This window comes from Astyanax mexicanus, chromosome 3 (genome assembly GCF_023375975.1).
Source record: "Astyanax mexicanus isolate ESR-SI-001 chromosome 3, AstMex3_surface, whole genome shotgun sequence".
In the NCBI taxonomy this organism is placed as follows: domain Eukaryota; kingdom Metazoa; phylum Chordata; class Actinopteri; order Characiformes; family Acestrorhamphidae; genus Astyanax; species Astyanax mexicanus.
The window spans coordinates 351,672-366,502 of record NC_064410.1 but is presented as its reverse complement, the minus strand read 5'-3'; the positions used below and the strand labels follow the sequence as shown (position 1 = coordinate 366,502).

The window sequence follows — 14,831 nt, the reverse complement described above, 5'->3', positions numbered from 1 at the left end:
ATGTCTAGTATGATTTACGGTTCTAACTAATCACTCAACTAGTCTTATTCGCTTATTCTCTTGAAGTGGATAAAATAAATGAACCTTTCTGTTCCAAAAGTATAAACAAAATTATGTTCCTTATAGCATCCATTTCCACCCGATCAAAAAACACTCAAATGCACACCTTCGAAACAAATGGCAAAACAACTAAGATCTAAATCTATCTAAGTCATTAACAATTTTGTAACATTAGTGTTTTGTTAGTTATTTTTTAACACTTTAGAAAATCCCAGTCAAAAAGCAAATAATATATATATAATATATTTTTTCTGTTCTTGTTCTTCCTAAACTCTCTTCTCTCCTCTTTGTGATTTTTTTGTGACATTTTTGCCGCAGTATTTTTTAAGTAGCCCAAACTAGCCCACAAGTGCATTGACAAACATGCCTAATTTGGCGGAAAAAACGAGAATCTGGCAACTCTGCTGTGGCCCAGACTCCTCCCCCTCCAGCCTCAGTGTCAATGTAACACACTGACACAGTTTCACTCTACTGAGTAACAGCAGCAGCAGCAGCAGCATCCTCTACTGTATCAGTGCTGCACCCCAACATCATTAATCACACAGTATAGATAATCACAATCCATCAAACCAAACTGAACTGCTTGAATTTTTACACCAGGAGTAAAGCAGCATAAAGTTATCCAAAAGCAGTGTGTAAGACTGGTGGAGGAGAACATGATGCCAAGATGCATGAACAAAAACTGTGATTAAAAACCAACCAGGGTTATTCCACCAAATATTGATTATTTCTGAACTAAAACTAAAACTACGTTATAAATATGAACTTGTTTTATATATATTTTTTGCATTATTTGAGGTCTGAAAGCTCTGCATCTTTTTTGTTTTTTTGTTAGTTTTTGGGGAATTATATACTTATTTCTTTACCTACTTTAGTCCACACTGTGTGTATGTTATGGAGTCACGGTTATTGAAACACGACTGGCTAAAATACTGTTCACTGTTTTATATGTGAACAAACAAATACAACATACAAATAAACACAATAGACGAATAATATCACGATTATCAAAAATTATTGAGGTCATGTTCATTTATTGTACAATAAATCGATATTGCAATTATTGTGACAGGCCTATATAGTCCACACGTACCACTCATCAAATCATCAGGAAAAACAGCTGAGATATACTTTTAAATAGGTCTTAAGAGTTAAAAACTCTTTATGTTTAAGATAGAAATGAGTTTAGGGTATACTAATCATTAATAGGCTTGTTAAACACTACAGAAACAGTGTATGCCTTTATCTTTAATACAATTGATTAATTTAATCAAACTGATTGTGTTAATTTATTCATGTATATACAAGATTTGAAGCAGATTACTGACTACTCTAAATATACTAAATATTTGTGTCTATTTTAAGATAAAACACTTTAAAAAATGTTTAAAATCGCAACTATTACACAGCATTAAACAGTTTAGAGGAACTTCTGTTCTCATGACTCAGGAATCTCCGCTCTGTTTTAGACTCTGCTGACATATGTTAGAGGTTATAACCTCTGCTAAATATATATGTGCACAGCATTCAGAACTGAGAGAGCCAACAGGAAAACACTTAAGGTCAGATAGCACTCAGAAGCTGTGTTTCAGCACAGAAATATACATTTCTGTTTATCAGAGATAAAGTTACTATGGGTAACTATTAAGTAAACTATGGGTTTGATGGTACAAAGCTGGGCTTCTGAATCACAGAACAATATATAACTATACTATAACTATAATAACTGTGCAGAACTGTTTGTTCTGTATGGAAAGATCATTTCTAATGTACTTTAGAGCTACTTTACTAATATATGAACATATTTATAGGTTTATGTTTGAGTAAAATGAACATTGTTGTTTTATTCTATAAACTACAGACAACATTTCTCCCAAATTCCAAATAAAATATTCTCATTTAGAGCATTTATTTACAGAAAATGAGAAATGACTGAAATAACAAAAAAGATGCAGAGCTTTCAGACCTCAAATAATACAAAGAAAACAACAAGTTCATATTCATAAAGTTTTAAGAGTTCAGAAATAATCAATATTTGGTGGAATAATCCTGGTTGGTTTTTAATCACAGTTTTTTTCATGCATCTTGGCATCATGTTCTCCTCCACCAGTCTTACACACTGCTTTTGGATAACTTTATGCTGCTTTACTCCTGGTGTAAAAATTCAAGCAGTTCAGTTTGGTGGTTTGATGGTTTGTGATCATCCATCTTCCTCTTGATTATATTCCAGAGGTTTTTAATTAAAATGTATACACACCTGCAGAATGAAGAGCAGAAGCATGTTAAAATATAAAAGTTTAATACTGTTTGAGCGTAGGGTGTTTTTCAGAGTATCTGGGTAATAAAGAATACAGTTTATATTGTTTTTATGATTCACTCGACAGTCATGAAAGACTTCCTTCTAATAAAAGCAGGTTGATTATGTTCGGTTTATGGCTGCTGACCATAAACGGCCTGCTTATAAGAATCTGTTACATAAAGCAGATCTAACCTGGCCTCAATTTCCACAGGTAAGCACAGGTAGAGCACCTGAGTGGAGCAGCTTTAACCCTTTCAGACCTGAATTATGTTCCAGTGACACAATTATAATATAAATATGTAATAAGTCTGTAATGCACTCAAACAAGGCTCAGTAAATAAATAAAATCTATATTAAAAAAATCAACTATAGTATTTGCATTGGAATAATTGGTTTTACATTGTTATTTTTATCCTATTTAACTTTTTTTAACTATAAAAATAAATTCCTATGCTTAGTAAAATAATATAGTAAAAGTATAGTAAAATAATTAGGGGGGAAAAGTGTTTACTCGACCTCATTAGCTGGTATGCTGCCATATTTTACTTCAGTGTGTATATTTTTATTTCTCCAGTGTAGTGAATGGGGCTAAGTCTGCTGTTTATTGATTGGACGAAAAATGTTTATTCTGATGGACAATAAATCTCAATCTGTTAAATTTACAAATACACAAAAAAAGAAGTAAACAGGGTCTGAAAGGGTTAAAACATCATTTGTTTGCTTTTGTTTTAAATAATTTATGTGTATATTTTGAATATATGTGATATATATATATATATAGTTTATATTTTTTGTTATAGTTTTTGTGTTGCTCTAAAAAGGACCTCAAAAAATGAATAAAGAAATGCATAATGTAGAATTAAACAAGCGTACACATCTACAGTACCAACTAAAAGCTATTTTATTTAGATTTTACCTATAACAACTGATATATTGATATGTACAATCTGATAGACAAAGCAAAAATGAATGAGACAAAACAATAAATCAGACAGTGCCCACCTCACCCCCCCAAAAATATATGTATAAATATTTAGATAAAGTAATAAATAAATAAATAAATAAACAGGAAACCTCACAAACCTGTCTAAAGTTAAACATACTTTATCTATACTCATATAATCTATACCACAGATTTTGTCCAAAACTCTGTTTATCTTTTATAATATACATAATGTTTCTACTGGGAGGTACTGCAACATTTCAATTATCTAATGTGAAATATATATTTGGCATAATATTTTTTGTCCATTTTTTTTAAACATTTAGGAATATAAGGTCCATCAGTATCACTGCATATTTACGATATTTATTTTATGGATATATACCTAATAAAAACAACTAAGTACCAAGTGGAAAAGGTTTTGATATAATTATCTGGTCTATATTTATTGTGCACATTTATTTTACAGGTGTACATATACGTTTACATGTAAAATTATAGTGTTTATATCTATATAATCAAAAGATAACAGCATTTTGGAATAAAAAGCTTCACATTTAGTTTCTGACGCAACACAGCGCCACCTGGCGGCCAACTAATTTATGTTTACCTGCGTTACATACAAAACTGTGGGTGCCTGAGTTAATGATTTTGTTATTAAACAGTTAGTTAAATGATTTGATCTTTAAAAGTTATCAAGTTACAAATTCCAAATACATACAATTTAAACAAGATCACATCCTCATTTTAAATGAGAAAGGGTCCAATTTACTTCCGATTGTCTTTCAATATATCATTATTACCTTTGATTAAATGATTTCTAGCCTTAAACTTGTGTTTTACATATATGTTTTATATCATATTTTATTAAAAAGATGTCTTTTCTTTTCCCCAGTCCCTTCTCTATGTATTGGCTTTTTACTACATATTGAGCAAGGGCCACCTACAATGGAGCATCTTTTGCTGGAGTGGAGAGTAAACAGCTGCTCTGGAGTTCATGCTCAGCTCCAGGAGGTGAAAAAAGGACAGGCGGTTTGCTTTTGCTGTTTTTTTGCAGCTATAACTGCACAGCTGCACCGAGAGATACAGTGTGGGTCAAGAGAGATGCACGTAGTGATCATGCTAATGACTAAAATCAAAAAGACGCTTGAATTCCCAATGATTTGACCGTTCACATTCATGTCACATGGATCGGATACGAATCCAAATTAAGACCACATACGAAAAAATGAAAGTGACTCAAATCTGATTCAGGAAAAACGGATTTGGCACAGTCACACAGCTATGAAAAAAAAATCAGATCTGAAATCTGATCCGATTTGAGTCACTCCAGCCCGGTAATGTGAACGCAGCCTAAGGTTTAGTTTCAGAACCATAAATTTAACTAAATGTAAATACCCCTAAAAGAACCCGTTAATACACATCAATAAGTCACAGCAGGCAGCACGTGGACCATAAAAAGGTTCTTTATTGTGATGAATGTACAGCAGCAGATCACACTCTTTAGCGGTAGCGGTGCAGCTGCAGGGTGTTGCGTCTCCTCCAGGCGGCGCGGCGAGAGCCGCCGATGGTAAGGTGGAACTTGTGGCCCTTGCCCAGGCCGCGGCTCTTCTTGCCGGCGGACGTGAGGCCGCGCATTTCCCTGTGCTTGTGCACGGCCTTCGTGATCCACTGGGTGTCGGGGTTGCGTCTGATGGCCTTGTGGAAAGTGTCGATAAGGATCACCTCGAAGAACTTGTACGTGGAGTCTTCTCCCACCCAGTAAGAGCTCAGCACACGGAGACCCCCGCAGTGACGGCCGGCACGCTCCTGAAACACGGCAGAGAGAGAGAGAGAGAGAGGAGCTTCAGAAACGATCCAGAATTACCAACACCAGCCTCAACCAGGAGCCGGTATCATTTTAATGTCCTCAATACTGATACAATACTTTAAATTCAATACAAATACTTAAACAATACTTTTATACATTTTATTCTAAACTACCAAAAAATACAAAAAGTGATATTCACAGTGCATTTATTTAACAATGGACATGAGTAATCACATTTTGTTTGTGGTGCTTTATTAAAAATAAAAAAAAAGCAGCAATATTTTAAAGCATATATATTTGTTCCTAAGCATACAGCTGGTTTTTAGTTCTTATTAAGAAATATAAATCTAAAATGCTCACTCTTTCCTGACTTTCACCTGCTGTACAGAAGTTTATATTAAAAAATCTTTAATATAAACTTCCGCTAGAGATCATTTACATACCTCAGCAATGGACTGGAGGCTGCGAGCGAATTTGATCTGGTTGACTCCGTGGTGTACGGGCTTTCCGTAGGTGGCACCTTTGGGCACGGGGCGCTTACGGCCACCACGGCGCACGCGCACACGGTAGATAACGTAACCTGCAGAAAACAAATTCAAGATATCAGAGATCCAGATCCAAACAGCACAGATTATACAGAGAAGACAAGCTGGAGAACACTCACCAACACTAAACAGAGATTAAATAAAGAAAGTTCACACTGCAGCCGAGAACATCGCTTCACACAGCCTGAACTAGCTTCTAATTTACACACAGGACGCTGCAGACGAGTTCTAGCTTACAATCATAGTGTGACCTGTGACGTTGCTATATTGTGTTTGACAATTTTGTTTAATATAAAAAATAGCTTAAAAAGGTTGCAAATATGCGAGATGAACATTTTCAGTAGTAACCAGAAGTAATTTCACCTTGAAAAAATGCTATTTTTCCTAGATCTACAAACTTTATTACAGGTCAAACTCACCCAGAACAGAACAGGAGGGTTTACAGTTTACAGATTTTGTAGTGAGTGTTGTACAATACAGATTTAATACAGTCTTTAATACATTGGGAAGCTACATGCTTTCAATCATGATAACCAGAAAACTAGCACTGTCCACACACTGTCCTCATGAAGCTGGATGCAGCACAAACTAAACTGCAGATGAATCACTCAGCTTTAATTCAGAGAGAACAGACAGCAAGTCATTAAGAAGTAGATTTGTGTAAAACCATAAGCTAATGTAAATCTGTGCCAGATTAAAAAGTTAAGGTGCCAAAATTGCAAATCAGTAAAAAAAAAAAAAAAAGAGATGAGTTCAGTAAGGGAAATCACAGCAAAACGTGAGTTTAATTTAAATGTAATTCAGCACGAGCGTCCGGGACTCACCCTGCTTGGCCTTGTACCCCAGTCTGCGGGCTTTGTCGGCTCTGGTGGGTCGGGGAGCGCGGTGGAGGGAGGAGAGCTGGCGGTACTGCCAGCAGCGAACGCGGAGCAAAAAACGCATCACGTCCGACTGCTTCTTCCTCCACAGCTCCTGCATATACTTGTACGCGCCCATGTTGCCTCACCTGTAGCACACACACAACAGTTCATGAACAGGTTAGAGCAATGGTACCATTTAAAGAGTGATGCACAAGTTAATTATTTTTCCTTTACATTTCATTAACAAATATTAAGCAGCCCCCTTCAACCCTAAATGCAGGTTTTACATTAAACAAAGTATTTGTTGTAATTAATACCACAAGTCCTTTACAGGTTTCTCACAGAAGCACAAGCCCATCTACAGAGATTTACTTGATTGTCCCTTTTCGCAAATCGCATTAGAACAATACATTTGTTTAATCAAATTAATTAAATGAACATCCCAATCCTGTTTTTCAAATGAGAGTCAATGTAAACATGTTTAATTCCATAACAAATCAATTTACAGGATTTTAAGAATGATTGAAAGTAACTCATTTTAGAGAAACAAGAACACACTAAACACTCAACACTTTAATATGCGGTTTCTATTAGTTGAGTTTTTGTAGTGGAACCACAGTACACAGTAACATTAATTCATTACATCATTAAGTATTAAGCATTATTTAGGGGTGACAGCTTTCTGCCAAGTTAGTTTACTAACTAGGAAGCTTCTTATTTGTACTAGAGAATTAATAAGACTCGTGTTAGAATAGACAGCTCTTAGATCATTAAAATATAGTATATATTTATGATTATTAAGCTTTGTCAATGCCTAGGGGGAACACATACTGATTTACATCGCTGAACGTTAACTAGATGTAAGAGAGGTTAGTGTAGCTCATATCTGTCAGCTTATTCTTAAGAAAAATGATAGTAAATTATTCGTGTAAATAAATAAAGCTGCATTAGAAACCTGCAGGCAGAGACACACAGACACCATGCGAACCGTCCAACATGCAGCTCAGCCAGGCTAGCTAACGTTAGCGCTAACTAAAAAGGTTAACACAGTAATAAAACTCCTAATAAATAAAAATACACAAATCTTTAAACTGATACAGAGGCCTGTTTTAACTTATAAAGCCTCCATTTCCCACGTTAACCCTCTATATACAGCTATATGTATAAATACACACACAGACCGGCTCCAGCCTGCCCTACACTCTCACACACTGAACACAGCGCCGCCGCTACCCGCTAAAATCCGCCTCAAAAACACACAAATCTCCCCTAAATCAACTAAATAACGACCCGCAGCGCATCCCTACACTCTCCGCTCTCACTACACAAATTATAACCCCCGGATGGCCGGATTCTGAGGGTGATTTTAAACAGATTTCATCTCCACCAAAACAGAAAATCTCCCTTACTTGATGGCGTACTAAGCGGAAAGGAAGAGCCAAGGACCCGGATCTCTTTATCAAAACGTCACAGCAGTGTTTCCGGCGGCGAAGTGCGCTACAATTGTGGGAAATGTAGTTCAAACAGGGCAACTTTATAAAATAAGGATAATAAATTAAGATATGCTATAAAATAATAATAATAATAATAATAATAATAATAATAATAATAATAATAATCCTACAAAAGTCCTTTACATTTAGTAAAGTAGAAACACAAGGACTTTTATAATTTATGTTAAAGGTTTGACGTTTTAGTTTGACAAGATTTCAAACATTTTTATCTCAAACAAAATTGATATATATGGTAAATAAAAATATTGTTTATTTGTACTTGTTGTAAATGTAAATGTTTGAAAATGAAGGACTAAAATATTATAAGTATATGTAAAATACAATAATACATGCATTTGACAATTCTGCAATACATCTACAATGATGTTGTGTGTAAAATGAAGAACTACACGCTCATATGCATTTATTTTCCATGTTTTAAGAAAATGTATTTTTAAATGAGTTTTAATTTAAAATGAGTCATAATTCTGAAATGAAATATCACTCTGAGCTTCTGACAGAGCTGCCAGTTTAGAATGCAGTATAACTGTATAGAGTTACTGTATACATATATTATATAGACGTGTACACAGGGTTTGGTTTCAACTTGATATTCCATATTCTATATTTATGTCTTAATTTTGGTATAATGTGGATATATACTTGGGTCTATATTTGTGTCTATTCAGAGGTGTATATATTAGAGCTATATATTAAGGTCTATATATTAGTGTATATATTAGTATGTGTGTTTGTGTGTTTGTATGTGTTTCTCTCTGCAGGTAAGAAGAGGAACAGAAGCGAGGCGGAAGCTGGAAACTGGAAACTGGTTTCCATAGTAACGCGGCTGCACCCGGAAGTGAACTGACCGCAGGTAAAAGCCCTGTTTATGAGGGTTTATAAAACAGGATCAGCACAGTGACCCTCCCGCTTATTAATAAATATAACTATATAACTATAAATATATCTATAACTATAACTAAAGGATTAATCAGGTAACCGCTGATCTCTGAGAGAAGGTGAGGCTGATTTTATTTATTAGATCAGTTTTTATTAAACCCCGCTTTTAGCTGTAGTTTAGGTTAGCTCGAGCTCTCTGTGTTACACCAGTTTAGCTTTAGCTGCATAAAATTATAGTGTTCTCATTTTAAATAGTGTTTTGTTGTGATATCATTACTGTAAGGTTAATGTGTTTAATGAAAGTGATTAATGGTAAAATAATTATAATTGTTGATGATAATTTATCAAATTTATTATATAATACATAATACAATATTTTTTATTATATATTATAATAATCATAATGATTCTTTTTTAAGCAGTGTAAATATTGTTTATGTGTATGTGTTATGTGTGTTTGTTATGATTGTTGTTGTTAATTGTTATTATGCTTTGACAGCAATATACCCTCACACAGTCCTGATAATAAAGATACATTAAGTTGAATTGAATTGAAATTAATAGAATTAAATTGAGTAAAATCTGAGTATCTGCTGCAGCTGTATGATTCGATAGTTTTCTTTTCTTTAATTCTATTCTGTTCTCTATTCATTAATTGCAGGTGTTTTTGAGGAGCAGCTGATTATGGGAAAAGGCTGTAAGGTTGTGGTTTGTGGTTTTGCCTCTGTTGGTAAAACAGCGATTCTTGAACAGTTACTGTACGGAAACCACAGTGTGGGTTAGTCCTTCATTTTCCACATCTTTCTACTAAAACTACGTCTAGTATAAATTAGTATAAATTGCAGCCTATTATTGAGCTGGTTGCTTTTTCATGCCTGTTGGGCTGTCCTGACAAACTTCCCCACCAAGTACGTCTTTATAAACTGTAGGAAAATGACTGAAGTGTAACTTAAATATGTAAGGTAGATGCAGGGAGCCCAAACATCAGGTTTGTTTCTGTTATTTCAAACAGTAAAATGTGGAAATGCAGCGATTGTGCTTGAAACTACTTTTAAAAGGTCATCTAATGTTAATGTTAATCAACTTTTAAAGACAGAGCTCTTCAAAGAGCACTTACTCTCCTAACACCTCTAACATACTAACTACTCTACACTTATTTCCCTCTTCCCTTTATTTCCTCCTTATTTCCCTCTGACCTCCTTTAGGCCCTGTCTAAAAATGTTTTTACCTTAAATGTCTACTACTCTGTACATCATTATTGGACAAAAGCGTCTGCCACATGTAATGTAATGTAATGTTATGTAATGTAATGTAATGTTATCTTATGCCTTCTAGAAATTAGGTCATACATTTGTTTTTTCTGACTTTTTCTAGTTAGAATTATCGATATCTTACCGAGAAGTAAGATATCTGTAACTAAGAATGATTTTACAGATCTGTAGATGTTAATCATAATATTTTGAGTGGACAGAAACACTGTGTACACTGTGAATTTGATCCAGAAATAAGGAACAGTTCTGGAATAGCTGGAATTACAATTTGTACTAGTTAATAAGAATAAAAATCCTTCAGTCTTTGTTGTTCACAGTTGCTGAACACTATAACATATCTCTCCTGATTTTGTGTCTATTGTGTGAATTTACTTTCTCCAGCGTGCAGAAATACAGAGTATTTGACTCAGTTCTGATCGATTGTATTGAATAAACTGCATTTATCACATGACTCTGTATAAAGTGTTTTTCTGTGGTTCAGGAGCAGAACTGAATGAAACTCAGGAGGATATTTATGTTGCGTCTGTGGAGACGGATCGTGGAGTGAGAGAGCAGTTACGGTTATATGACACCAGAGGGCTTAGAGACGGACAAGATCTTCCTAAACACTATTTCTCTGTGGCGGATGGATTTGTGCTGGTCTACAGCGTCGACAGCCTGGAGTCCTTCAAGAAAGTCGACCTGCTGAAGAAAGAAATCGACAAATCCAGAGACAAGAAAGAGGTAAAGAGACGGACGACAGTGAAGACATTCGTAACTATTTTATATAGGGCAAAATCCATAACAACACAGTATATTTCTGCACAGTATATGTTTTCTGATTCAGGTTTTCTTAGGAAAGTCAAATATATTGACTGGTTATTATTTGGGGATGCTTTAAAAGGTTTTTTTATGTTTTTTACACGAATGATTATGCTCTCAATATATACAGCTCTGTAAAAAATGAAGAGAGCACGTCAGTTTCTGAATCAGTTTCTCTGATTTTGCTATTTATAGGTTTATGTTTGAGTAAAATGAACATTGTTGTTTTATTCTATAAACTACAGACAACATTTCTCCCAAATTACAAATAAAAATATTCTCATTTAGAGCATTTATTTACAGAAAATGAGAAATGACTGAAATAACAAAAAAAGATGCAGAGCTTTCAGACCTCAAATAATACAAAGAAAACAAGTTCATATTCATAAAGTTTTAAGAGTTCAGAAATAATCAATATTTGGTGGAATAACCCTGGTGGTTTTTAATCACAGTTTTAATTTCATGCATCTTGTCATCATGTTCTCCTCCACCAGTCTTACACACTGCTTTTGGATAACTTTATGCTGCTTTACTCCTGGTGTAAAAATTCAAGCAGTTCAGTTTGGTGGTTTGATGGCTTGTGATCATCCATCTTCCTCTTGATTATATTCCAGAGGTTTTATATTTGGTAAAATTAAAGAAACTCATCATTTTTAAGTGCTCTGATCTGTATTTATACACTGTACCCTCTGTGTATATATATATATGTATATATCTGTCTCCTGTAGGTGATGGTGATCGTTCTGGGTAATAAGGCTGATCTGCGGGAGCGTCGGCAGGTGGAGCAGGAGGTGGCTCAGCAGTGGGCTCGTGGGGAGAAGGTGAAGCTGTGGGAGGTGAGCGTTACGGAGCGCAGCTCCCTCATCGAGCCGTTCACCACGCTCACCAGCCGCCTCACCCAGCCCCAGAGCAAATCCGCCTTCCCCCTGCCCGGCCGCAAGAGCAAGGGAACCCCCGCCAACGACATTTAACCAGATCCAGCTCCCCGCAAAATCAGCATTCCCACAGACCAGCACTGTCTCACCATTAGTGGAGTTCGAGTTTTAAAGAATTGAGTTTAATAGTGAAAATTATGATCTTATACACTTATTTATACGTTAGTAATTAATACATTGCTTAGATGACTTGGGTTCGAATAAAGCAGGACTGTTTTCGATTGGCTGATCACAGAAACATCACTGTTCTAATAGAAAACTGTAAATATAAGCAGGAGGTTGCAGGTTCGAATCCCGCTCATGCAGCTTTGCCATCAAGCTGCCAGCGCTCAGAGGGAGCAAAATTGGCTCTGCTCCCTCCGGGTGGGTAGATGGTGCTCTCTCCCCACATCACTCCTAGGGTGATGTCTGCAGCACAGGGCGTCTGTGAGCTGATGTATCAGAACCGAATCGTGTTAGCACTGTGATGCTGCTCAGCAATGCTGCATCAGCAGCAGCTCAAAAAGAAGCGGTGGCTGACTTCACATGTATGAGAGGAAGCATGTGCTGGTCTTCACCCTCCTGGTGTGTTGGAGTTTTACTAGTTATAGGGGGAGGAGTCCTAATGAGTGGGTTGGGTAATTGGACGTGTAAATTGGGGAGAAAATGGGAAAAAAAAATTATAATATGATACAACTTTAGAAAATATAGCCTAATAAATTTTATTAAAGGATAAAGTTATTAAATTATTAGATCATACATGGTGCATCATGCGTTTTGGCACACAGTCGGTGCCCTTTAAATAACCCAAGTCTGCCTTACCTGTGATTGGTTGTTAAAAAGAGGCGTGCGGTTGTGAATTTGAGGGGTTTGATATGGCAGTGATGATGTGTGTCAAAATAAAGAGGCAGTACGGAACATCATGTTACCAGATAATAGTGCAAATAGTTGATCTTAAGGTGCTTTAGGCCTTCCACTAGTGCTTGATCACCATTCATCATCTGATCTCAGCCATTCATGTAACATCATAAAAAATTCAAAATAAAAGTCTTCCAGCTCCGTTTATAATGGAACAAGTTATCAGTGGTCTTCAGCCCTGATCCGTAAGAACTACCTTTCTGCAGACCCTAGACTTTAAATCCTAATCCTCCCCAACTCTGCCAGCTAATTACTGCCTTCAGACGTCCTCGATATGCTAAATGGGGTCTGTGAGTGTGTGTGTGTGAGAGACTGTGAGTGTGTGTGTAAGAGTTGTGCATTGGAACTGAAACCTGCAGAAAGGTGGTGCCTCAGAACAGGTGATGGAGAACTCTGCTTTATAGACCTTTAATCTGGCTGATCATAGCGCCACATTCTAGCCCAAAGCATTTGTAGCTCAGTACTGTAATACTTTAATAATAATAATAATAATAATAAATATTATAGCAATAGAAACACTGCAACAAAAAGATCATATCTTGGCCTGTGAAATTATCTTTTCACACTAGAACATTCCCAGGCTATGTTCACATTACTATAAGAAGCCACATTGCTCAAATCAGATTTTTTATTTGCTCAGATCAGATTTGTCTGTCTTGTCGGTTCACTGTAAATATAAGTGATCTGTATCTGTGTGTAATGTGAACGAATTAGCGCTAATGCTAATGTGTAAAAGCAAAAGGACGCATGAATTCAGATTTGACCGTTCACATTAATGTTCTATGTCCATGGATTGGATTTGTATCTGAATTAGGACCACATGTGAAAGTGACCCAAATCTGATTTGGCACGTTCACACAGACACAGAAAAAATCAGATCTAAGCAACATTGAGCAAAAAAATCAGATTTGAGTGACTTCAGCCTGGTAATGTGAACATAGCCTTAGATATTTGTATTTTGATAGATGGATAGAAAGATACTTTATTTATTGTACGTCGTAATTTAATATAGAGAATGATTCTGCTTCTTTTAAAAAAGTATAAATGAAACCTGTAATGAAACAGAAATTGCTCTAGAAAACTAACATATTGTAAGAATGAATACATTTCCTATTGAGTAGAAATAAAAGTAGGAGAGATCATTTCACTTGCTGAGATTTGTTGCAGTGTGTTTTATAGTGTAGCTCTTCCAGTCTTTAATGTTGTGTGTGTGAATTATTAGTGTGAATGCTGAAATTGTTAGTGTACATGTAGAGATATTTATTTTATTTATTTCTGTCACTTTACATCATGTTAGCTGAAATAGTCTACAGTTGCACAACTCTTACTGTAGTGCGTTTTGTGATCTGAACTCTCTTATTTTAAGCAAACACATACTGTACTTAAAAAAATCCAATAAATGTGATTTCTTTACACTTTAAAGACTCTTCTTTTTTATTTTAGTTTTATTTTTTTAAAACTTTCCACAGGTTGGAAACCACTGTTCTAGATAAACTTTCAGGCTCACGGTTGAGTGCTACTGTTAAAGTGACTGGATCCACAGTTAGAAATAATTTAGTAATTTTAAACTAGTTAAACATTTTAACCCTTTCAGACCCTGCGTCCATTGCAATTGTGACATGTTTTCTTATTTCTTGTGTATTCTTGCATTTATTATCACAGATTGAGGCCTGTTCTCCAATAGAATTAACATTTATCAGCCAATCAATCAAACAGTAGCTTAAGCCCCACCCACTGCATTGGACAAAATATTTTTACTGCTTTGGGATGATTTGTGAAATAAAAAAAAAAAGTTAAATAAAATACAAATAAGAATGATTACACTGCAATTAACAAAAATACAAATAGATATTTTTAGAATGCATTACAGACAGAAAACTGTTCTTTTTTATTTTATCATTTGTTTTATTTTTAGGACTGAATGATGCAAAAAAAAGAGCTTTTCTTATAGTTAGGAAATATTTAAAGCGCATAATAATATACAGGACCCCCGTGGGTGAAACTGCATCACAACTAT

General features: G+C 35.3%; 2 protein-coding genes across 3 annotated transcripts; one reads left to right on the top strand and one right to left on the bottom strand.

Annotated features, from left to right (window-relative positions):
- Window positions 1-4,752: 4,752 nt before the first annotated feature.
- rpl15 (ribosomal protein L15) lies at window positions 4,753-7,955 on the bottom strand. 2 transcript variants are annotated; one of them, XM_007238685.3, is made up of 4 exons: window positions 7,927-7,955; window positions 6,482-6,663; window positions 5,556-5,692; window positions 4,753-5,111 (listed from the first exon to the last, which is right to left on the bottom strand). In XM_007238685.3, exons 2-4 carry the CDS (start codon window positions 6,651-6,653, stop codon window positions 4,806-4,808), a joined length of 615 nt encoding a protein of 204 aa, XP_007238747.1. In that variant the 5' UTR covers window positions 6,654-6,663; window positions 7,927-7,955; the 3' UTR covers window positions 4,753-4,805. The 2 variants fall into 2 exon arrangements, with proteins under 2 accessions (XP_007238747.1, XP_049331981.1); XM_049476024.1 differs by lacking the exon at window positions 7,927-7,955 and adding an exon at window positions 7,473-7,617.
- A 911-nt stretch (window positions 7,956-8,866) lies between these two features.
- Window positions 8,867-14,236, top strand: nkiras1 (NFKB inhibitor interacting Ras-like 1). Its single transcript, XM_022665707.2, has 4 exons — window positions 8,867-9,029; window positions 9,572-9,688; window positions 10,663-10,904; window positions 11,711-14,236. The coding sequence occupies exons 2-4, from the start codon at window positions 9,595-9,597 to the stop codon at window positions 11,951-11,953; spliced, it is 579 nt and encodes a 192-aa protein (XP_022521428.1). The 5' UTR covers window positions 8,867-9,029; window positions 9,572-9,594; the 3' UTR covers window positions 11,954-14,236.
- The last annotated feature ends 595 nt before the right edge of the window (window positions 14,237-14,831 follow it).

Bases quoted from the DNA above. Each gene is read 5' to 3' on its own strand.
- rpl15 (XM_007238685.3), bottom strand. From the start codon at position 6,653: ATGGGCGCGTACAAGTATATGCAGGAGCTGTGGAGGAAGAAGCAGTCG. The intron at 5,693-6,481 runs GTGAGTCCCGGA...TGTTTTCTGCAG, and splicing joins GGGGTACAAGGCCAAGCAGG to GTTACGTTATCTACCGTGTG. The intron at 5,112-5,555 runs GTATGTAAATGA...GCCGTGTTTCAG, and splicing joins GCCTCCAGTCCATTGCTGAG to GAGCGTGCCGGCCGTCACTG.
- nkiras1 (XM_022665707.2), top strand. From the start codon at position 9,595: ATGGGAAAAGGCTGTAAGGTTGTGGTTTGTGGTTTTGCCTCTGTTGGT. The intron at 9,689-10,662 runs GTTAGTCCTTCA...TCTGTGGTTCAG, and splicing joins GTACGGAAACCACAGTGTGG to GAGCAGAACTGAATGAAACT. The intron at 10,905-11,710 runs GTAAAGAGACGG...TGTCTCCTGTAG, and splicing joins AATCCAGAGACAAGAAAGAG to GTGATGGTGATCGTTCTGGG.